Here is a 23,020-nt window from a genome sequence, read left to right as displayed (position 1 = left end):
TGCTCTAAAGGGGGTCATATTGGTTAAGTATATATATATTCCTTGCAGGGAGAGCCTGGAGTACCTGGTGGTGCAGGAAAACCTGGTAGGAAATATAGGTGAAAAGGTCAGACTAAAGAGGGATCTATGGGGGCCCTGGCCTGCTCTAAAGGGGGATCGATGGAGGGACCCTGGCCTGGCCTGCTCTAAAGGTGGAATCTATGGGGACCCTGCTCTAAAGGGTATCTATGGGGGACCTGGCCTGGCCTACTCTAAAGGGGGATCTATGGGGACCCTGGTCTGCTCTAAAGGGGATCTATGGAGATCCTGGTTTGCTCTAAAGGGGGATCTATGGGGACCCTGGTCTGCTCTAAAGGGGATCTATGGAGATCCTGGCCTGCTCTAAAGGGTGATCTATGGGGACCCTGGTCTCCTCTAAAGGGGATCTATGGAGATCCTGGCCTGCTCTAAAGGGGGTCATATTGGTTAAGTATATATATATTATTTGCAGGGAGAGCCTGGAGTACCTGGTGGTGCAGGAAAACCTGGCAGCACGGGGAATATAGGTGAAAAGAGAAGACTAAAGGGGGATCTATGGGGACCCTGGTCTGCTCTAAAGGGGATCTATGGTGATCCTGGCCTGCTCTAAAGGGGGATCTATGGGGACCCTGGTCTCCTCTAAAGGGGATCTATGGAGATCCTGGCCTGCTCTAAAGGGGGTCATATTGGTTAAGTATATATATATTCCTTGCAGGGAGAGCCTGGAGTACCTGGTGGTGCAGGAAAACCTGGTAGGAAATATAGGTGAAAAGGTAAGACTAAAGAGGGATCTATGGGGACTCTGGCCTGCTCTAAAAGGGGATCGATGGAGGGACCCTGGCCTGGCCTGCTCTAAAGGTGGAATCTATGGGGACCCTGCTCTAAAGGGTATCTATGGGGGACCTGGTCTGGCCTACTCTAAAGGGGGATCTATGGGGACCCTGGTCTCCTCTAAAGGGGATCTATGGAGATCCTGGCCTGCTCTAAAGGGGGTCATATTGGTTAAGTATATATATATATTCTTTGCAGGGAGAGCCTGGAGTACCTGGTGGTGCAGGAAAACCTGGCAGCACGGGGAATATAGGTGAAAAGGGAAGACTAAAGGGGGATCTATGGGGACCCTGGTCTGCTCTAAAGGGGATCTATGGTGATCCTGGCCTGCTCTAAAGGGGGATCTATGGGGACCCTGGTCTCCTCTAAAGGGGATCTATGGAGATCCTGGCCTGCTCTAAAGGGGGTCATATTGGTTAAGTATATATATATATATTCTTTGCAGGGAGAGCCTGGAGTACTTGGTGGTGCAGGAAAACCTGTTAAGGTGGGAAATATAGGTGAAAGGTTAAGACTAAAGAGGGATCTATCTATGGGGACCCTGGCCTGCTCTAAAGGGGGATCAATGGGGGGACCCTGGCCTGGCCTGCTCTAAAGGTGGGATCTATGGGGACCCTGCTCTAAAGGGGATCTATGGGGACCCTGCTCTAAAGGGGATCTATGGGGGACCCTGGCCTGGCCTACTCTAAAGGGGGATCTATGGGGACCCTGGTCTGCTCTAAAGGGGGTCATATTGGCTAGTATATATATATATTCTTTGCAGGGAGAGCCTGGAGTACCTGGTGGTGCAGGAAAACCTGGTAGCATGGGGAATATAGGTGAAAAGGTAAGACTAAAGAGGGATCTATGGGGACCCTGGCCTGGCCTGCTCTAAAGAGGGATCTATGGGGACCCTGGCCTGCTCTAAAGGGGATCGATGGGGGGACCCTGGCCTGGCCTGCTCTAAAGGAGGATCAATGGGGGACCCTGGTCTGGCCTACTCTAAAGGGGGATCTATGGGGGGATCTATGGGGATCCTGGCCTGCTCTAAAGGGGGATCTATGGGGACCATGGTCTGCTCTAAAGGGGGATCAATGGGGGACCCTGGCCTGGCCTGCTCTAAAGGAGGATCTATGGGGGGCCCTGGCCTGGCCTACTCTAAAGGAGGGATCTATGGGGGACCCTGGCCTACTCTAAAGGGGGATCTATGGGGGACCCTGGCCTGGCCTGCTCTAAAGGGGGATCGATGGGGGGACCCTGGCCTGGCCTGTTATTAAGGTGGGATCTATGGGGACCCTGGCCTGGCCTGTTATTAAGGTGGGATCTATGGGGACCCTGCTCTAAAGGGGATCTATGGGGGACCTGGCCTTCTCTAAAAGGGGATCTATGGGGGCGAAAAGGAGCTGAGCATGGGTGACCTTGAATGATGCCCCTCCAAAAAAAAAACTACTTTGGTCCGACTTGGGGTCCAAAGACCTGAATATTACACAGGCATTTCTTCAAGTCGCACGGCAAAGTCGCAGGAGTTTTAGGTGGTACAAGTGTGAAGGGGCCTAAATGAAGGGAAGCTCTGCTGACTTTAATTATCCAATCACATGCAAACAAAAATGCTGTTTTTTTCTTTTCCTTGCACGTGATTGGTGAAGCTTCCATCATTTCTGATGCTGAAGTCGGCTCCATGTACTAATCTATGGAGCGCGGCCCCTGAAGAGTGCACAGTCTATTTGCCTTTAGTAAATCAATAACAATGTATCATCTCAGGTCACAGTGTAAACAGTCTGCATTGTTTGCTCTTCCTGTCCGGTGAGCTGACACTCCACCAATCGCAGCTCTGACTCCACCCAAGTGCTGCAGTCTGATCTGCCAGTCCCCGCCCAATACAGGGGCTGTGACTGAGTCTCTTCCTGGTTGTCACTGCTGATCCACATTCCCTATACAGGGAGAAGGAGAGTGAGTCCCATCCATCCATCCGGTGGGATCAGAGTGACGTCTGGATGTCGCTGTAGAGTCGGTGCACCCCCTGATCTAGAGACACACCATGTCCCCCATGCTGGGAGTCCTCGCTGCGTTGCTGCTGTGCTCTCTGGGGTCCGGTGTCCCCCTCTCTGCTCAGACACCCCCCATATCCCTGGACTACAGCTGGCAGAATGTCACCTGCACCGCCTGTAAGGCGCTCTTCACCGCCCTGGACATCAGCCTGCAGGTGAGAGGGGAACTGGGGTTACAGGGGTTAATGTATTTCACTAAGTGGCTGGAGGTGGTGGGGTTAATGTACTGGGCTGGGAGTGAAGGGGTTAATGTACTGGGCTGGGAGTGAGGGGGTTAATGTACTGGGCTGGGAGTGAAGGGGTTAATGTACTGGGCTGGGAGTGAAGGGGTTAATGTACTGGGCTGGGAGTGAAGATCTTAATGTACTGGGCTGGGAGTGAAGGGGTTAATGTACTGGGCTGGGAGTGAAGGGGGTTAATGTCCTGGGCTGGGAGTGAAGGGGGTTAATGTACTGGGCTGGGAGCAAGGGGGTTAATGTACTGGGCTGGGAGCGAAGGGGTTAATGTACTGGGCTGGGAGTGAAGGGGTTAATGTCCTGGGCTGGGAGTGAAGGGGTTAATGTCCTGGGCTGGGAGTGAAGGGGTTAATGTACTGGGCTGGGAGCGAAGGGGTTAATGTACTGGGCTGGGACCGAAGGGGTTAATGTACTGGGCTGGGAGCAAGGGGGTTAATGTACTGGGCTGGGAGTGAAGGGGTTAATGTACTGGGCTGGGAGTGAAGGGGTTAATGTACTGGGCTGGGAGTGAAGGGGTTAATGTACTGGGCTGGGAGTGAAGGGGTTAATGTCCTGGGCTGGGAGTGAAGGGGTTAATGTCCTGGGCTGGGAGTGAAGGGGGTTAATGTACTGGGCTGGGAGTGAAGGGGTTAATGTACTGGGCTGGGAGTGAAGGGGGTTAATGTACTGGGCTGGGAGTGAAGGGGTTAATGTACTGGGCTGGGAGCGAAGGGGTTAATGTACTGGGCTGGGAGCGAAGGGGTTAATGTACTGGGCTGGGAGTGAAGGGGTTAATGTACTGGGCTGGGAGTGAAGGGGTTAATGTCCTGGGCTGGGAGTGAAGGGGTTAATGTCCTGGGCTGGGAGTGAAGGGGTTAATGTCCTGGGCTGGGAGTGAAGGGGTTAATGTCCTGGGCTGGGAGCGAAGGGGTTAATGTCCTGGGCTGGGAGCGAAGGGGTTAATGTACTGGGCTGGGAGCGAAGGGGTTAATGTACTGGGCTGGGAGCGAAGGGGTTAATGTACTGGGCTGGGACCGAAGGGGTTAATGTACTGGGCTGGGAGCGAGGGGGTTAATGTACTGGGCTGGGAGTGAAGGGGTTAATGTACTGGGCTGGGAGTGAGGGGGTTAATGTACTGGGCTGGGAGTGAAGGGGTTAATGTACTGGGCTGGGAGTGAAGGGGTTAATGTACTGGGCTGGGAGTGAAGGGGTTAATGTCCTGGGCTGGGAGTGAGGGGGTTAATGTACTGGGCTGGGAGTGAAGGGGTTAATGTACTGGGCTGGGAGTGAAGGGGTTAATGTACTGGGCTGGGAGCGAAGGGGTTAATGTACTGGGCTGGGAGCGAAGGGGTTAATGTACTGGGCTGGGAGCGAAGGGGTTAATGTCCTGGGCTGGGAGTGAAGGGGTTAATGTCCTGGGCTGGGAGTGAAGGGGTTAATGTCCTGGGCTGGGAGCGAAGGGGTTAATGTCCTGGGCTGGGAGCGAAGGGGTTAATGTACTGGGCTGGGAGCGAAGGGGTTAATGTACTGGGCTGGGAGGGAGGGGGTTAATGTCCTGGGCTGGGAGTGAAGGGGTTAATGTCCTGGGCTGGGAGTGAAGGGGTTAATGTACTGGGCTGGGAGCGAAGGGGTTAATGTCCTGGGCTGGGAGCGAAGGGGTTAATGTACTGGGCTGGGAGCGAAGGGGTTAATGTACTGGGCTGGGAGTGAGGGGGTTAATGTACTGGGCTGGGAGTGAAGGGGTTAATGTACTGAGCTGGGAGTGAAGGGGTTAATGTACTGGGCTGGGAGCGAAGGGGTTAATGTACTGGGCTGGGAGCGAAGGGGTTAATGTACTGGGCTGGGAGTGAGGGGGTTAATGTACTGGGCTGGGAGTGAAGGGGTTAATGTACTGAGCTGGGAGTGAAGGGGTTAATGTACTGGGCTGGGAGCGAAGGGGTTAATGTCCTGGGCTGGGAGCGAAGGGGTTAATGTACTGGGCTGGGAGCGAAGGGGTTAATGTCCTGGGCTTGGAGCGAAGGGGTTAATGTCCTGGGCTGGGAGCGAAGGGGTTAATGTACTGGGCTGGGAGCGAAGGGGTTAATGTCCTGGGCTGGGAGCGAAGGGGTTAATGTCCTGGGCTGGGAGCGAAGGGGTTAATGTCCTGGGCTGGGAGCGAAGGGGTTAATGTCCTGGGCTGGGAGCGAAGGGGTTAATGTACTGGGCTGGGAGCGAAGGGGTTAATGTACTGGGCTGGGAGGGAGGGGGTTAATGTCCTGGGCTGGGAGTGAGGGGGTTAATGTACTGGGCTGGGAGTGAAGGGGTTAATGTACTGGGCTGGGAGTGAAGGGGTTAATGTACTGGGCTGGGAGCGAAGGGGTTAATGTCCTGGGCTGGGAGCGAAGGGGTTAATGTACTGGGCTGGGAGGGAGGGGGTTAATGTCCTGGGCTGGGAGTGAAGGGGTTAATGTACTGAGCTGGGAGTGAAGGGGTTAATGTCCTGGGCTGGGAGCGAAGGGGTTAATGTACTGGGCTGGGAGCGAAGGGGTTAATGTCCTGGGCTGGGAGCGAAGGGGTTAATGTCCTGGGCTGGGAGCGAAGGGGTTAATGTACTGGGCTGGGAGCGAAGGGGTTAATGTCCTGGGCTGGGAGCGAAGGGGTTAATGTCCTGGGCTGGGAGCGAAGGGGTTAATGTCCTGGGCTGGGAGCGAAGGGGTTAATGTCCTGGGCTGGGAGCGAAGGGGTTAATGTACTGGGCTGGGAGTGAGGGGGTTAATGTACTGGGCTGGGAGGGAGGGGGTTAATGTCCTGGGCTGGGAGGGAGGGGGTTAATGTACTGGGCTGGGAGGGAGGGGGTTAATACAGTAGTATATAGCAGGAGGGGAGGGGGTGTGGCTCGGTGGCGCCCCCTCTGGTGATTGGTAGATTGGGAAGTCGCACTCTGCCCTCTGGTCAGTACATCCCCCCCCCCCCCCCCCGTATTCTGTGTACCGGCCCTTTAATACCTAGGGTGTGCTGTGATTGGACTCCTTGATTGGCTCAGACAGGCTCTCTGGGGGAGGGTTCTGATCTGGAGCTCTGGCAGTGAAGGGGTTAATACAGGAATACATGTGACTACCCCCCCCCAGTCAAGTGACATGATCAGCCCACCGTCACATGACAGCCCGGGGGGGGGGGGCACCATTGGGTGTACAGCAGGGTGCAGGGTCCCCCTTTTAATACCCTAACATGTATAGAATGATTAGCAGTGTGTGTGGGGGGAGGGGGGTGAGTGGTGTAGGAGGGGGGGTCAGGTTGTGTTTCTGGGTTCAGTTGAGGTGAAATCTGACCGTCTTCTATAAGAACAACCAATCCGGTGGGGGGTGGAAGCAGCGCATCGGGTGCAGGGGGGGGGGGGGTGACAATGCTGGGCCCCGTCACCCTTTATCGGGCCATGCTGCACAGTGCTCCCCCCACACACATTATGCCTGCAAAGCTCACCATACACCATACAATCTGATTGTACAATCTCCTATAGATCTCTCCTATAGGCCGGCCTGATTGGACATCGTCTTCATATTCCGATCTGTTGGTAAATCAAAACCAAATCCTACAATCAGATTGCACCGTCTGTGCTCAGCCTGAAACTCCAATCACATCGCAGGAGCTCAGTCAAGGTGGGAAATAATCCGTCGTATCTGATTGGATCTCAGGCCCCCATTCACACTTCTGTGACTTCCAAAGTCCCCTCCCCCCAATATTCCCCCAACGAGTACCGATCATATCTGTGCGACTTCGAGTCTCAGCAAAGTCATGTGACTTTCCGGGGGTCCACTCAGTGTCCTCCCTCCTTCCACCAATCCCTCCACCCCTCTCCACCAATCCTTCCACCCCTCTCCACTCCTTTCTACCAATCCCTCCACTCAGTGTCCCCCCTCCTTCCACCAATCCCTCCACTCACTTTTGTGAATTAGTGTGTAAATATATATTTTATTCTTTTATTCCCTATTATGAAGAGGTTTAAGATGTGATCAGTAGGGACCTGATACACACCCAGATCATAGGGGTGTCATCTGAAGGTCAGAAGGGCTTTAAATTCAGGTCAGAAGGATGCCAACCACAGTTCACAGGGGCATCACTGCAGATCACAGGGGCATCACTGCAGATCACAGGGGCATCACTGCAGATCATAGGGGCATCAACTGCAGATCATAGGGGCATCAACTGCAGATCATAGGGGCATCACTGCAGATCATAGGGGCATCACTGCAGATCATAGGGGCATCACTGCAGATCATAGGGGCATCACTGCAGATCATAGGGGTATCACTGCAGATCATAGGGGCATCACTGCAGATCATAGGGGTATCACTGCAGATCACAGGGGCATCACTGCAGATCACAGGGGCATCACTGCAGATCATAGGGGCATCACTGCAGATCATAGGGGCATCACTGCAGATCATAGGGGCATCACTGCAGATCATAGGGGCATCAACTGCAGATCATAGGGGCATCAACTGCAGATCATAGGGGCATCAACTGCAGATCATAGGGGCATCAACTGCAGATCATAGGGGCATCAACTGCAGATCATAGGGGCATCAACTGCAGATCATTGGGGCATCAACTGCAGATCATAGGGGCATCAACTGCAGATCATTGGGGCATCAACTGCAGATCATAGGGGCATCAACTGCAGGTCAGAAGGATATAAACTGCAGGTCAGAAGGGCTTTAAATGCAGGTCAGAAGGATGCCAACTGCAGATCATAGGGGCATCAACTGCAGATCATAGGGGCATCAACTGCAGATAAAATGCGCCTGTCAGTAAAGTCTGAATCATCTCAGCAGCCTTATGCGTTATGGATTTTTCATCTTTAATTTTGCGTCTCTCTCTCTCTGATTACAGCTGGAGAGTAACATGGATCTGGTGGCCTCGCTGGCGGTGAAGGTGTGCGATGCTCTGCACCTGGCGGAGCCCAGCGTCTGCAAGCAGGCAATCTACCTCTTCAAGCAGCAAATGATCATGGCCTGGGTCCTCTCTGTGCTGCGCCCTTCTGAGGTCTGTGGTCTGCTCCTGGGCACTGACTGCGGCCACTGGGACATAGGCTCGGACTGGAATATCACTCTGCCCGCTGTGCCCAAACCCCCCGTACAGCCTCCTGTCCCGCCAGCTCCGGGGTCTCCAGTTTCCCGCGTTCTCTTCCTGACGGATGTCCATTGGGATCACGGCTACTCCCCAGGGGGCCCGATTACCTGCAAGGAACCTCTGTGCTGCAGGAAGCACCCATCAGGAGGACACGGGTCGGCTGGGTACTGGGGGGAGTACAGCAAGTGCGACCTTCCTCTGCACACCATAGAGTCTCTTCTGCGTCACGTTGCCGGCAGTGGGCCCTATGCCCGGGTCTACTGGACAGGAGACATTCCAGCCCACAACATATGGGAGCAGACCCGGGGGGAACAGCTGCATGCCCTCACAACCATTACCGGGCTCATCAAGAAATACCTCGGCCCAGTACCCGTCTATCCCGCCGTGGGCAACCATGAGAGTGCGCCAGTCAATAGCTTCCCTCCCCCCTCTGTGCATGGAAATCTGTCCTCCAGCTGGCTGTACCAGGCCATGGCCCAGGAGTGGAAGGAATGGCTTCCCCCAGAAGCTCTGGAGACACTTAGGTGAGCTGAGATTACTATTGTCTATTATATATAGAGAAGGTTGTATTCCATAGAGCGCCTCAATATGGGGACCATACAGAACATTACTGAACCACAGCCTGAGGGTCCTGATCATTACATCTAATGGGGGACAGGAGGTATGAGGGTCCTGATCATTACATCTAATAGAGGACAGGAGGTATGAGAGTCCTGATCATTACATCTAATAGAGGACAGGAGGTATGAGGGTCCTGATCGTTACATCTAGTAGGAGACAGGAGGTATGAGGGTCCTAATTATTACATCTAATAGGGAACAGGAGGTATGAGGGTCCTGATCATTACATCTAATGGGGGACAGGAGGTATGAGGGTCCTGATCATTACATCTAATAGAGGACAGGAGATATGAGGGTCCTGATCGTTACATCTAGTAGGAGACAGGAGGTATGAGGGTCCTAATTATTACATCTAATAGGGAACAGGAGGTATGAGGGTCCTAATTATTACATCTAATAGGGAACAGGAGGTATGAGGGTCCTGCTTCCCTTTTTTTCATTATCTAGCACTTGAGGTTTCTCCATGTTCTGTCTCTTGCTGTGTCCTCTCCCGATCTTCTCCTTTCTGCCTCCTTTTCCTCCTCTTTGTCTCTTGCTGTGTCCTCTCCCGATCTTCTCCTTTCTGCCTCCTCTTCCTCCTCTTTGTCTCTTGCTGTGTCCTCTCCCGATCTTCTCCTTTCAGCCTCCTCTTCCTCCTCTTTGTCTCTTGCTGTGTCCTCTCCCGATCTTCTCCTTTCTGCCTCCTCTTCCTCCTCTTTGTCTCTTGCTGTGTCCTCTCCCGATCTTCTCCTTTCTGCCTCCTTTTCCTCCTCTTTGTCTCTTGCTGTGTCCTCTCCCGATCTTCTCCTTTCTGCCTCCTCTTCCTCCTCTTTGTCTCTTGCTGTGTCCTCTCCCGATCTTCTCCTTTCTGCCTCCTCTTCCTCCTCTTTGTCTCTTGCTGTGTCCTCTCCCGATCTTCTCCTTTCAGCCTCCTCTTCCTCCTCTTTGTCTCTTGCTGTGTCCTCTCCCGATCTTCTCCTTTCTGCCTCCTCTTCCTCCTCTTTGTCTCTTGCTGTGTCCTCTCCCGATCTTCTCCTTTCTGCCTCCTTTTCCTCCTCTTTGTCTCTTGCTGTGTCCTCTCCCGATCTTCTCCTTTCTGCCTCCTCTTCCTCCTCTTTGTCTCTTGCTGTGTCCTCTCCCGATCTTCTCCTTTCTGCCTCCTCTTCCTCCTCTTTGTCTCTTGCTGTGTCCTCTCCCGATCTTCTCCTTTCTGCCTCCTCTTCCTCCTCTTTGTCTCTTGCTGTGTCCTCTCCCGATCTTCTCCTTTCAGCCTCCTCTTCCTCCTCTTTGTCTCTTGCTGTGTCCTCTCCCGATCTTCTCCTTTCTGCCTCCTCTTCCTCCTCTTTGTCTCTTGCTGTGTCCTCTCCCGATCTTCTCCTTTCTGCCTCCTTTTCCTCCTCTTTGTCTCTTGCTGTGTCCTCTCCCGATCTTCTCCTTTCTGCCTCCTCTTCCTCCTCTTTGTCTCTTGCTGTGTCCTCTCCCGATCTTCTCCTTTCTGCCTCCTCTTCCTCCTCTTTGTCTCTTGCTGTGTCCTCTCCCGATCTTCTCCTTTCTGCCTCCTCTTCCTCCTCTTTGTCTCTTGCTGTGTCCTCTCCCGATCTTCTGCTTTCTGCCTCCTTTTCCTCCTCTTTGTCTCTTGCTGTGTCCTCTCCCGATCTTCTCCTTTCTGCCTCCTTTTCCTCCTCTTTGTCTCTTGCTGTGTCCTCTCCCAATCTTCTGCTTTTGGCCTCCTCTTCCTCCTCTTTGTCTCTTGCTGTGTCCTCTCCCGATCTTCTGCTTCCGGCCTCCTCTTCCTCCTCTTTGTCTCTTGCTGTGTCCTCTCCCTATCTTCTGCTTTCGGCCTCCTCTTCCTCCTCTTTGTCTCTTGCTGTGTCCTCTCCCGATCTTCTCCTTTCTGCCTCCTTTTCCTCCTCTTTGTCTCTTGCTGTGTCCTCTCCCAATCTTCTGCTTTTGGCCTCCTCTTCCTCCTCTTTGTCTCTTGCTGTGTCCTCTCCCGATCTTCTGCTTCCGGCCTCCTCTTCCTCCTCTTTGTCTCTTGCTGTGTCCTCTCCCGATCTTCTGCTTTCGGCCTCCTCTTCCTCCTCTTTGTCTCTTGCTGTGTCCTCTCCCGATCTTCTCCTTTCTGCCTCCTCTTCCTCCTCTTTGTCTCTTGCTGTGTCCTCTCCCGATCTTCTCCTTTCTGCCTCCTCTTCCTCCTCTTTGTCTCTTGCTGTGTCCTCTCCCGATCTTCTCCTTTCTGCCTCCTCTTCCTCCTCTTTGTCTCTTGCTGTGTCCTCTCCCGATCTTCTGCTTTCTGCCTCCTTTTCCTCCTCTTTGTCTCTTGCTGTGTCCTCTCCCGATCTTCTCCTTTCTGCCTCCTTTTCCTCCTCTTTGTCTCTTGCTGTGTCCTCTCCCAATCTTCTGCTTTCGGCCTCCTCTTCCTCCTCTTTGTCTCTTGCTGTGTCCTCTCCCTATCTTCTGCTTTCGGCCTCCTCTTCCTCTTTGTCTCTTGCTGTGTCCTCTCCCAATCTTCTGCTTTCGGCCTCCTTTTCCTCCTCTTTGTCTCTTGCTGTGTCCTCTCCCTATCTTCTGCTTTCGGCCTCCTTTTCCTCCTCTTTGTCTCTTGCTGTGTCCTCTCCCTATCTTCTGCTTTCGGCCTCCTTTTCCTCCTCTTTGTCTCTTGCTGTGTCCTCTCCCAATCTTCTGCTTTTGGCCTCCTCTTCCTCCTCTTTGTCTCTTGCTGTGTCCTCTCCCGATCTTCTGCTTTCGGCCTCCTCTTCCTCCTCTTTGTCTCTTGCTGTGTCCTCTCCCTATCTTCTGCTTTCGGCCTCCTTTTCCTCCTCTTTGTCTCTTGCTGTGTCCTCTCCCAATCTTCTGCTTTTCGGCCTCCTCTTCCTCCTCTTTGTCTCTTGCTGTGTCCTCTCCCGATCTTCTGCTTTCGGCCTCCTCTTCCTCCTCTTTGTCTCTTGCTGTGTCCTCTCCCGATCTTCTGCTTTCTGCCTCCTCTTCCTCCTCTTTGTCTCTTGCTGTGTCCTCTCCCGATCTTCTGCTTTCGGCCTCCTCTTCCTCCTCTTTGTCTCTTGCTGTGTCCTCTCCCGATCTTCTGCTTTCTGCCTCCTCTTCCTCCTCTTTGTCTCTTGCTGTGTCCTCTCCCGATCTTCTGCTTTCTGCCTCCTCTTCCTCCTCTTTGTCTCTTGCTGTGTCCTCTCCCGATCTTCTGCTTTCGGCCTCCTCTTCCTCCTCTTTGTCTCTTGCTGTGTCCTCTCCCGATCTTCTCCTTTCGGCCTCCTTTTCCTCCTCTTTGTCTCTTGCTGTGTCCTCTCCCAATCTTCTGCTTTCGGCCTCCTCTTCCTCCTCTTTGTCTCTTGCTGTGTCCTCTCCCGATCTTCTCCTTTCTGCCTCCTTTTCCTCCTCTTTGTCTCTTGCTGTGTCCTCTCCCGATCTTCTCCTTTCTGCCTCCTTTTCCTCCTCTTTGTCTCTTGCTGTGTCCTCTCCCGATCTTCTGCTTTCGGCCTCCTCTTCCTCCTCTTTGTCTCTTGCTGTGTCCTCTCCCGATCTTCTCCTTTCGGCCTCCTCTTCCTCTTTGTCTCTGACCTCTGGCCTTGGTCTTTCAGTACGGTTGGTTTTTACACGGTGAAGATCGGTCCCGGCCTGCGCCTGGTGTCCCTCAATATGAACTACTGTGCCAGTGAGAACTTCTGGCTCCTCATCAATTTCACGGACCCCGCGGGGCAGCTGCAATGGCTAGTGGGAATTCTACAGGAGGCCGAGGACAACCATGAAAAGGTGAGGAGTGTTTCCAATCTTCTGGAATATCTAAGGCGATATTCTCCCTTTACTGGGATTAGGATAATAGAAGGAATCGCATGGCTTCCCTGGAGGAAATGCTTCTCCAAGCTCTCCCAGTGCCGCTCACACCATCAAAGGCGTTTGGCCATCAGATTCTTGCCAAAGGGAAGGACCAGCCCTGTCCAGCAGAGACAAAGGGGCTGAATGGTTTCTCTATGCCACCCGGAGTGGTTGAGGAATTACAGACCATGGGATCTCCTTTTGCCCATGGTAGACACCGGAAGAGATTGTATCCATGGCAAAGATACAGAGATAGAGTTATAGATTTGGTGTGATGGTACGGTGGATTGGTGGTCTATGGTTATAAGGGCTTAGAGAAGTTCTAGGTGGAGGGTGGGACTACCCAGGAATATATGGGTGACCCCGGGGCTGAGAGTGAATCTCCTCTTTTCTCTGGTCACAGGTTCATATTATTGGACACATCCCACCGGGCATGTGCCTGAAGAGCTGGAGCTGGAACTATTACCGGATTGTCAACAGGTGAGACACTCTTATTTTCCATCACACTCTGATGTCTCCCGTACCCCTCTTCATGGCATGTCAAGGGGTAATGTAACCCTCGTTACTTGTACCACCTCCCTACTGTGTTCTCTGTACCCCCAGTCATGGCCACCCCAATCTCTGTACCCACAACCATTACCATCCCTCCAAAACCTTTGTACCCTCAGCCATGACCCTCCCTCTATAATCTCTGTACCCACAGCCATGACAACCCCCCCCCCAATCTCTGTACCCACAGCAATGACCCCCTCCCTCTACAATCTCTGTACCCCCAGCCATGACCATCCCCCCATATTCTCTGTACGCACAGCCATTACCATCCCTCAATGATCTCTGCACCCACAGCCGTGACCATTCCCCCCCCCCCCCAAAAAAAAACTCCGTACCCTCAGCCATGACCATCCCCCCTTAATCCCTGTACCCTCAGTCATGACCATCCTAATATCTGTACCCCCAGCCATGACACCCCCCAAACTCTCTATCCACAGCCATTACCATTCCTTTAATCTTTGTACCTACAGCCATGACCCTTCCTCTATAATCTCTGTATCCCCAATCATTACTTTCTCTCCATAATTCTTGTACCTCTAGCCTTGACCATCCTTCCTTACTATCTGTACCCCCAGCCATGACCACCCCCCCCCCCCTCCAATCTCTGTACCCACAGCCATTACCATTCCCCTTAATACCCACACTCATGACCATCCCTCCATATTATCTGTACCCCCAGCCATGACCATCCCTCCATAATCTATGTACCCCCAGTCATTACCATCCCTCAATAATCTCTGTACCCTCAGCCATGACCACCCCCCCTCCCAATCTCTGTACCCATAGCCATTAGAATCCAACTTAATCTCTGTACCCACAGCCATGACCATTCCTCCATCATCTCTGTACCCCTAGCCATGACCATCCTCCATTAATGTTTGTACCCACAACCATGACCATTCCCCCTTAATCTCTGTACCCACAGCCATGGCCATCCCACCATAATCTCTGTACCCCCAGCCATCACCATCCCCCCTTAATCTCAGTACCCCCAGCCATGACCACCCCTCCTTAATATTTGTACCTGCAGCCATTACCATCCTCCCTTAATATCTGTACCCAAAGCCACGACCACCCCTCTAAAACCTCTGTACCCTCAGCCATGGCCATCTCCCCTTAATCTCTGTAACAATGGCCATGACCGTCTCCTCCTTAATCTCTGTACCCTCAGCCATGACCATCCGACATTAATTTCTGTACCCTCAGCCATGATCACCCCCCTTAGTCTCTGTACCTTCAACCATAACCATCCCCCCTAATCTATGTACCCTCAGCCATGACCGATCACCCTAATCTGTGTATCCCCAGCCGTGACCTCCCCCCCCCCCCCCCCACTAATCTATGTACCCTCAGCTATGACCATCCTAACCTAATTTTTGCACCAAGCCTTTAAAATGTAGTTGAGTCTTCTGGTACAGGGCTCAGGACTTCCACTAACATGAAAAGAGATAGATTGTTGTCACCCTGAAAACACTCGGCATATCTGACCGGGGTCATGGCCCTGTCTTTCCAGAATCCCTCCTGTTGCCTCATTGTTACTCTTTCCCCGCAGATATGAGAGCACCATTGCTGCCCAGTTCTTTGGACACACTCACCTGGATGAGTTTGAGATATTTTACGATGAAGAGACCCTCAGCCGCCCGCTGTCTGTGGCCTACATCGCACCCAGCGTCACCACCTACATTGACCTAAACCCAGGTAAGTACCAGGCACTGTGACCATGTACTGAGCACGGATATTACATGTACCGTCAGACAGCCGGCAATGCGGTGTGACTGCAGTACCGTTTACTGCCAAAGAGCTCTCCGTGTCCTGGAAACTGCAGAATATCTGATACTAGTGAGGCCTTGGTTACATCTGACCTCCGACCTTCCTTTCCTTCAGTCTTGCATTGGTGTACCGGCTCCTCTCCTGGACTGAAATTTCTTACTCTGAATTTACTGCACACTGTGAGCTTCTCACTATGTGCATTAGAAGCTGCAGCAAGTCAGATCGAGCCCCTCCTCCTTTCCTGGCTGTAGGACATCCAGCGTTATCTAGCTCAGGGGTCTTCAAAATTTCCAAACAAAGGGCCAGTTTACTGTCCTTCAGAATTTAGGGGGGCTGGACTGTGGGCAGTGGGACTGGATCATGTCTCAGTCTTAGTAGTCAGCAGGAGTAAATAAATTGCACAGCAACTGTGGTCAGTAGGGGGAGGAATAGTGCCCCATCATTGGTGTCAGTGGGAGGAATAGTGCCCCATCATTGGTGTCAGTGGGAGGAATAGTGCCCCATCATTGGTGTCAGTGGGAGGAATAGTGCCCCATCATTGGTGTCAGTGGGAGGAATAGTGCCCCATCATTGGTGTCAGTGGGAGGAATAGTGCCCCATCATTGGTGTCAGTGGGAGGAATAGTGCCCCATTATTGGTGTCAGTGGGAGGAATAGTGCTCCATCATTGGTGTCAGTGAGAGGAATAGTGCCCCATCATTGGTATCAGTGGGGAGGAATAGTGCCCCATCATTGGTGTCAGTGGGAGGAATAGTGCCCCATCATTGGTGTCAGTGGGAGGAATAGTGCCCCATCATTGGTGTCAGTGGGAGGAATAGTGCCCCATCATTGGTGTCAGTGGGAGGAATAGTGCCCCATCATTGGTGTCAGTGGGAGGAATAGTGCCCCATCATTGGTGTCAGTGGGAGGAATAGTGCCCCATCATTGGTGTCAGTGGGAGGAATAGTGCCCCATCATTGGTATCAGTGGGAGGAATAGTGCCCCATCATTGGTGTCAGTGGGAGGAATAGTGCCCCATCATTGGTGTCAGTGGGAGGAATAGTGCCCCATCATTGGTGTCAGTGGGAGGAATAGTGCCCCATCATTGGTGTCAGTGGGAGGAATAGTGTCCCATCATTGGTGTCAGTGGGAGGAATAGTGCCCCATCATTGGTGTCAGTGGGAGGAATAGTGCCCCATCATTGGTATCAGTGGGAGGAATAGTGCCCCATCATTGGTGTCAGTGGGAGGAATAGTGCCCCATCATTGGTGTCAGTGGGAGGAATAGTGCCTCATCATTGGTGTCAGTGGGAGGAATAGTGCCCCAAGGCCCGATAAATGCAAGCAAAGGGCTGCATCTGGTTTGTAGGCCACAGTTTGGATACCACTAATCTAGAGCTTTCATTCATTGGATTTCAGTTCTTTCAATAATGGATGCTCAGTATCATATGTGGGCGTTACGTAGGTAGGTCTGCATACAAATACAGAATAACATTTGCCCCTGAAGACTTTTAATATTTTCATTACTCCTCCCCAGAGCCAGGGCACTGCTTACATCAGAGCAGAGTCAGGGTGCTTTGATCTTTAAAGGAAGCTATGTACAGCACCCCACCGATCCATCCAACCAGCTTTGATCTGCCTGCATACATAGAGAAGCACAGAGACCCTGTGATGACATTACTGGGACCCAAATAATATACAGAATAAAAATGGAAAGATTTTATTTAACCTCTTCCTACCCGTGCTATAGCCGAAAGACGGCTTCAGCGCGGGCCTAAATTGCCTGGAGGGTCTCCATGTATGTCCTCCCGTGCATGAGCTGCCTGCACGCACCCTGTGGGGCCCACGGGTCAATGAGACTCGGCTGATCACAGATTGGTGTAAAGAGTTAGCCCCTTACCATGTGATCAGCTGTCAGCCAATGTGATGTAAACAGAGACGTTAATTGGCTTTTTTTTCCCTCACGCTGAAAAGAAAAAGATGACCGGCCTCTGTCAGAGGGACCTCGGTGCCACCTACCAGTGTCCACCATGCCAACTATCAGTGCAAATTAGTCCCGCCTGTAACGGAACCACGACCCACACTGTGTTTGTGGGCTTCGGTCAGAATACCGCTTCCTGCAGTCTTGAACATAGATATCAGATATTACAGCAGCCATACATACAAAGCTAGCCAACAACTTAGCTTGTATACGTTCTGGAATCTTTATTGAACAAACTCACACCGAATATATACCATACAGGAGGACATCTCCCTCCTGATTACATTACCCCACCAGGTCAGGTGCCTGATTACATTATCATATGCAGATGAAATTATATACAGAAACATAATTAACCTGAACTAATCACCTTGCCATCTGGACAGAAACAATATGTGAATGGGAATGCAGACCCAGACAATGTTATCATTAACATGTTAATTAACTCAGCACTGCAACAAGGCTAAAACAAAGCACATTACACATTATCCTAAGTATAAACACAGAACCCACAGTAGACAATAGCTGAGTAAATCATCATAATCAACAATGTGTGGAAGGCAGGTGGGTGGGCTGATGATATCAGCACCTGCTATGAGTCTGACTGTGTGAAGCAGTCTCTTATTGGCAATAGGCAGCTAGGCCTAGAGTCACAGAGTCTTCATATATAATATTGTTGACAAATATTACTGCCCCATTTGTGTAATCCAAACCATATTCTTAGTGTCCATTAAGTCCATCATTTTCTTGGACACAGGGTAACTTACACATAAGAGGGGCCTAGGGAGCTGAGAGAGGTATTTCTCAACCTCTCTAAGGTAAGCTGGGTTCCACGGGCCCCCCAACCAAAGTGACTCCCGTCACATCTCTCCCTTTCGGAAGGAAACTAACACAGGAGGAGACGTCAGACGGGTTGACTTCAAAGTTAGTCCGTAGTTCCAGTCTCCCAATGCCCACACCCTCACAATACCCCCTAACAAATTGTCCCGAACAGAGCATTACTCACCCAGCCAACCTCTGCCTCTCTCGTAGAATATACCCGCCTTCGGGGAGAAGCGTGGACTGGCCCTTCTCCCTGGAGTTCTTTCAGCCGCTGGAGAGAAGACAGGGTGACTAGGCTCACTCCCTCATGCTGTTGGGAATCTGGGCTGACTGCCCAGCATCCCTGGGCTATAGAGGTGAAGACCACAGTCCAATCCACTACCACAGGAAACCCTTTCTTTGTTAGTGGAGGGCAAAGGCCAGCCACACTCTGCTCTGTTGCCAGCTCTTCTGCTGGGTTGGTGTCATCATTCTGGGGCACCATCTGCTGCTGGGAAGGGGAGTCGGCTGCTCCATCTTCCTTACCCTCATTTGGCCGTTGGGACAGCCTTTCTCTGGCACCGTCTCCCAGGTGCACAGATCCTGGCTGGGGAGGGAAGACACTTTCCTCCGCTCTGACTGACTGTTGGGAAGGGAGGATGACAACCTCCTCTCCCTTCTCCCGCTGGATCCTGATCTGCTGCTGGGGAGTGACTACCACCTTCTCACCCTGGTGAATAAATCAGCATAATCAACAATGTGTGGAAGACAGGTGGTTGAGCTGATGATGATGGCATCTGCTATGAGTCTGACTGTGTGAAGCAATCTCTTATTCAGTGACGGCTGGTGAAGTTTTAAGATGGTGGGGCGCAAGACCCAGCCCTTCCATTTGACCCCTCCCATTTCTCATAAGCCCCACCCCTTATAGACTCCACCCATTTTGTCCCCTGTATTTTGCTTGCGTGAACAAATTCTCCCAATAGATCACATATTAAGGGGTCCATCAGTACTAGTATATCCCATAATAGGGAGCAGGGGCCCTATTATGGGATATACTGTGAGAGACACCCTATTATGGGATACACTGACTGAGAGTGGCACAAACCCCACAGTACAGACCCCCCCCAGCACAAACACCTCAAGCACAAACCCCACAGCACAGACCCCCTAGCACAAACCCCACAGTACAGACCCCCTAGCACAAACCCCACAGTACAGACCCCCTAGCACAAACACCTCAAGCACAAACCCCACAGTACAGACCCCCCCCCCCAGCACAAACACCTCAAGCACAAACCCCACAGTACAGACCCCCCCCCCCCAGCACAAACACCTCAAGCACAAACCCCACAGTACAGACCCCCTAGCACAAACACCTCAAGCACAAACCCCACAGTACAGACCCCCCCCCAGCACAAACACCTCAAGCAGAAACCCCACAGTACAGACCCCCTAGCACAAACCCCACAGTACAGACCCCCTAGCACAAACCCCACAGTACAGACCCCCTAGCACAAACCCCACAGTACAGACCCCCCAAGCACAAACACCTCAAGCACAAACCCCACAGCACAGGCCCCCTAGCACAAACCCCACAGTACAGACCCCCCTAGCACAGACCCCCTAGCACAAACCCCACAGCACAGACCCCCTAGCACAAACCCCACAGTACAGACCCCCTAGCACAAACCCCACAGTACAGACCCCCCCAGCACAAACCCCACAGCACAGGCCCCCTAGCACAAACCCCACAGTACAGACCCCCTTTCAATGCAGCGACCAGCGTACATAGTGCCCCCAATGCAGAGATCAGCGTGCGTGCCCCCAATGTAGTGACCAGCGTACATGGTGCCCCCAATGCAGAGATCAGCGTGCGTGCGTGCCCCCAATGTACTGACCAGCTCATTGCCCCCAATGCAGAGATCAGCGTGCGTGCGTGCCCCCAATGTACTGACCAGCTCATTGCCCCCAATGCAGAGATCAGCATGCATGCGTGCCCCCAATATACTGACCAGCTCATTGCCCCCAATGCAGAGATCATCGTGCGTGCGTGCCCCCAATGTACTGACCAGCTCATTGCCCCCAATGCAGAGATCAGCGTGCATGCGTGCGTGCGTGCCCCCAATGTACTAGCCAGCTCATTGCCCCCAATGCAAAGATCAGCGTGCGTGCGTGCCCCCTATGTACTGACCAGCTCATTGCCCCCAATGCAGAGATCAGCGTGGATGTGTGCCCCCAATGTACTAGTGACCAGCTCATTTCCCCCAATGCAGAGATCAGCGTGCGTGCGTGCCCCCTTCAAAGCAGCCAGTGACTGTTGGCTGGGCGGGTCCCCCCTGAGGCATCACGAACTTACCTCGAGTCACGACACTGACACGGACGGACCGGACCGGATGGACGGAAAGGCTGCAGCAGTGCTTCTTCTCTCCTGTTCTTCCGAGTCCCGACGGCGACCACTCTGACTCCTCACATGGGCGCGGCAGCGGCTCTCCTCTCTCCGGCGGGCGGGAAGGTGATTACGTGACGCCGGGGCGGTGCACCGCCCCCAGGCGTCACGTCACCAGGTCCCGAGATGTCCTCCTGTGAGTCCAGTAAAGTGGGGAGTGTCGGGTCGCATTGCTCTGTGCCCCGACACTCCCCCAGAAGGCCGCCAATCGGCGCCGCACGTGGGGTCAAACCCCCCCCCCCATACCCACCACTAGGTCCGGCGCCCCTAGTGGGCTGAAATGGACAATTTTTTTTTTTAATCTTTTTTTCCTTCTTCTTTTTTTTTGGGGGGGTGGCGCCCCTGCGCCCCCTATTGGCCGGCCACCACTGCTCTTATTGGCAATAGGCAGCTAGGCCTTTAACATGGATCCTAGGCCTAGAGCCTTCATATATTCCTTGAGATATATTGTTGACAAATATTACTGTCCCATTTGAGTAATCCAAACCATATTCTCAGTGTCCATTAGTCTAGCATTTTCTTGGTCACCCTGTGCCCCTAATAGAGACAGGGTGACTTACACATAAGAGGGACCAAGGGAGCAGAGAGAGGGATTTCCCAACCTCTCTAGGGTACGCTGGGTTCCACGGGCCCCTCAACCAAAGTGACTCCCGCCTATCAGTGCCCACCAGTGCCACCTATTAATGCCGATCAGTGCTGCCAATCAGTGCCTCATTATCAGTGCTGCCTATCAGTGTCACCTACCAGTGCCACCTACTAGTGCCCTTCAGTGCCGCCCATCAGTGCCACCCATTAATGCCCCCTACCTGTGCCCACCAGTGCTGCCTTATCAGTGCAGCCTATCAGGGCCCATCAGTGCCGCCTCATCAGCACACATCAATGAAGGAGAAAAATTACCTGTTTGCAAAATTTTATAACAAACCATGAAAACTGTTTTTTGTTTCTAAATTTTCAGTATTTTTTGTTTGTTTAGCAAAAAAATAAAAAACCCCACCAATGATTAAATACCACCAAAAGAAAGCTCTATCTGTGTAAATAAAATTATAAAAATGTCATATGGGTACAGCGTTGCATAACCGCATAAATGTCATTCAAAGTGTGACAGTGCTGAAAGCTGAAAAGTGAAAATTGGCCTGGGGTTTAAGTGCCTGGTAGGCAAATGGGGGGGGGGGGGGGAGGAACCATGGAAGGCAAAATATAAACAGATACAATTTTATCTCCAAGGCACATATATAGGAGACATGTACTTCAAAAATACACTTAATTGCTGTTTTTATTAGGACTGCCAATCTCATATCAAAGTCTGAACCTCCTACTTGTCTCAGCAGAACCACCAACATTTTCCCAGTGCTGGTAATAAACTTCCCCACGTAGCCTAATTTTCCTGTTCTCAGGAGAGGAGCCCAGCCTGGCCTACTGCTGCTGTAGCCCATCACCTTTAGCTTGTCCGCTCTTTGTGTTCATAGATGGTCTTCTGCACAGCAAGGTTTTTGAATCAGTTTCAGACTTCCTTTCTTCTTCACCTAGTCTGGCCTTTGTCCTCTGACCTCTCTTAGTAAGGCTGGCCAGACACAATTGCATGGTGCTCAAAAATAATTCCTCCATCCACTCTATACAGTGCAGATGGATGAAACTCCCTAGTTAGAATTTTTTCAGTATGGTGACCTTCATTTCCATGTAGTGAATCTGATATATGTCCTCTTTTCAGGTTACCGTGTATACCAGATTGATGGTGAATACTTCAACAGCTCCCACGTTGTATTAGACCACGAGACGTACATCCTCAACCTGACTGAAGCCAACAAAAAAAAGGAGGAGCCGCGGTGGACTTTCTTGTACAGCGCCCTCAACACGTATGGGATGAAGTCGGCCTATCCATCAGACTGGGACAACTTGCTAAAGAGATTTCTACAGGATGAAAGACTTTTCCAGACCTTCTGGTTCCTCCATCACAAGGGTCACGTGGAAGAGGTATGTGAGCCAATGTGTAAGAAGACTGTCATCTGTATCCTTCGTACTGGAAGGTCCAGTGATCCCCAACTGTGCAAAGATCTGGGACTTGATGGGAAACCCAACTGGAAGCGGAAATCTCTTTGCTAAAGATGCAACTTCCAAGGAACTATTGAACTATGGTCATCTCCTGGAGGAGATGAAACTCAACTCATGGAGGAAAGGACTGTTTACAAAAGACATTTTGGACCTCCTGAAAAGCATTTCATATAAGCTAAGAAGCAATGAAGAAATCTCAAGAGATTTTAGAGTATTTATAAAACTGTGGTGGTTCCTTGGGAACGTAGACATGGACTTAAATGAAGGCAACGTAGACCAGATTTGTTGGAGAACATCCAATGTCTCTGGGAAGTTCTGAGGAAGTTCTTGTCGATGGGTAAAAACATATGGACTATTCACACGTCAATGTCTTCCTAGTGACTTTTGCATTCTGATACATTCTGTGGTTCTATCTACAAGCTCAGGTGTTTTCTATTCAACTGACAAGTCACTTACACAGTTCTATCTCTGAAAGTGACCATTGCCACCACACTTCTAATGTGTCAGATTTTCCTTATATCTGATGGAAGTGGGACTAATCAATACCCTTCTTATATCCAAAGGCACTGTAACGACACCCCAAAGTATGAAAGGGGTTAGTCGTCTAGGATAATCCGCTCCCGAATACCAGGACAGCTATCGACCACTCCAATCCGCCATACATGAAGCCCATACAAATAATCCCCCCCCCCCCCCGAGTACGAAACAAGGCTCCGTATTGAGGTCAAATGAGAATAACTCTCTTCTGCCCCTTTATTGAAAGAAACACAGCATTTATATACACTTTGAGAATGCCACATGAACAATGACTGTGTAA

General features: G+C 51.8%; 1 protein-coding gene across 1 annotated transcript; it reads left to right on the top strand.

Annotated features, from left to right (window-relative positions):
• The first annotated feature begins 2,542 nt into the window (after positions 1-2,542).
• SMPD1 (sphingomyelin phosphodiesterase 1) lies at positions 2,543-22,764 on the top strand. The gene is made up of 6 exons (XM_082245123.1): positions 2,543-3,031; positions 7,961-8,724; positions 12,393-12,564; positions 13,031-13,107; positions 14,732-14,877; positions 21,863-22,764. The coding sequence occupies exons 1-6, from the start codon at positions 2,867-2,869 to the stop codon at positions 22,252-22,254; spliced, it is 1,716 nt and encodes a 571-aa protein (XP_082101249.1). The 5' UTR covers positions 2,543-2,866; the 3' UTR covers positions 22,255-22,764.
• Positions 22,765-23,020: the final 256 nt, after the last annotated feature.

The sequence above is a fragment of the Pelophylax lessonae genome (genome assembly GCF_965119305.1).
Source record: "Pelophylax lessonae genome assembly, chromosome: 2".
Taxonomy (NCBI): Eukaryota; Metazoa; Chordata; class Amphibia; order Anura; family Ranidae; genus Pelophylax; species Pelophylax lessonae.
The sequence above is the reverse complement of the archived record's forward strand: the minus strand, read 5'-3'. Positions and strand labels throughout refer to the sequence as shown.

Bases quoted from the DNA above. Each gene is read 5' to 3' on its own strand.
- SMPD1 (XM_082245123.1), top strand. From the start codon at position 2,867: ATGTCCCCCATGCTGGGAGTCCTCGCTGCGTTGCTGCTGTGCTCTCTG. The intron at 8,725-12,392 runs GTGAGCTGAGAT...TTGGTCTTTCAG, and splicing joins GAAGCTCTGGAGACACTTAG to TACGGTTGGTTTTTACACGG. The intron at 13,108-14,731 runs GTGAGACACTCT...CTTTCCCCGCAG, and splicing joins TATTACCGGATTGTCAACAG to ATATGAGAGCACCATTGCTG.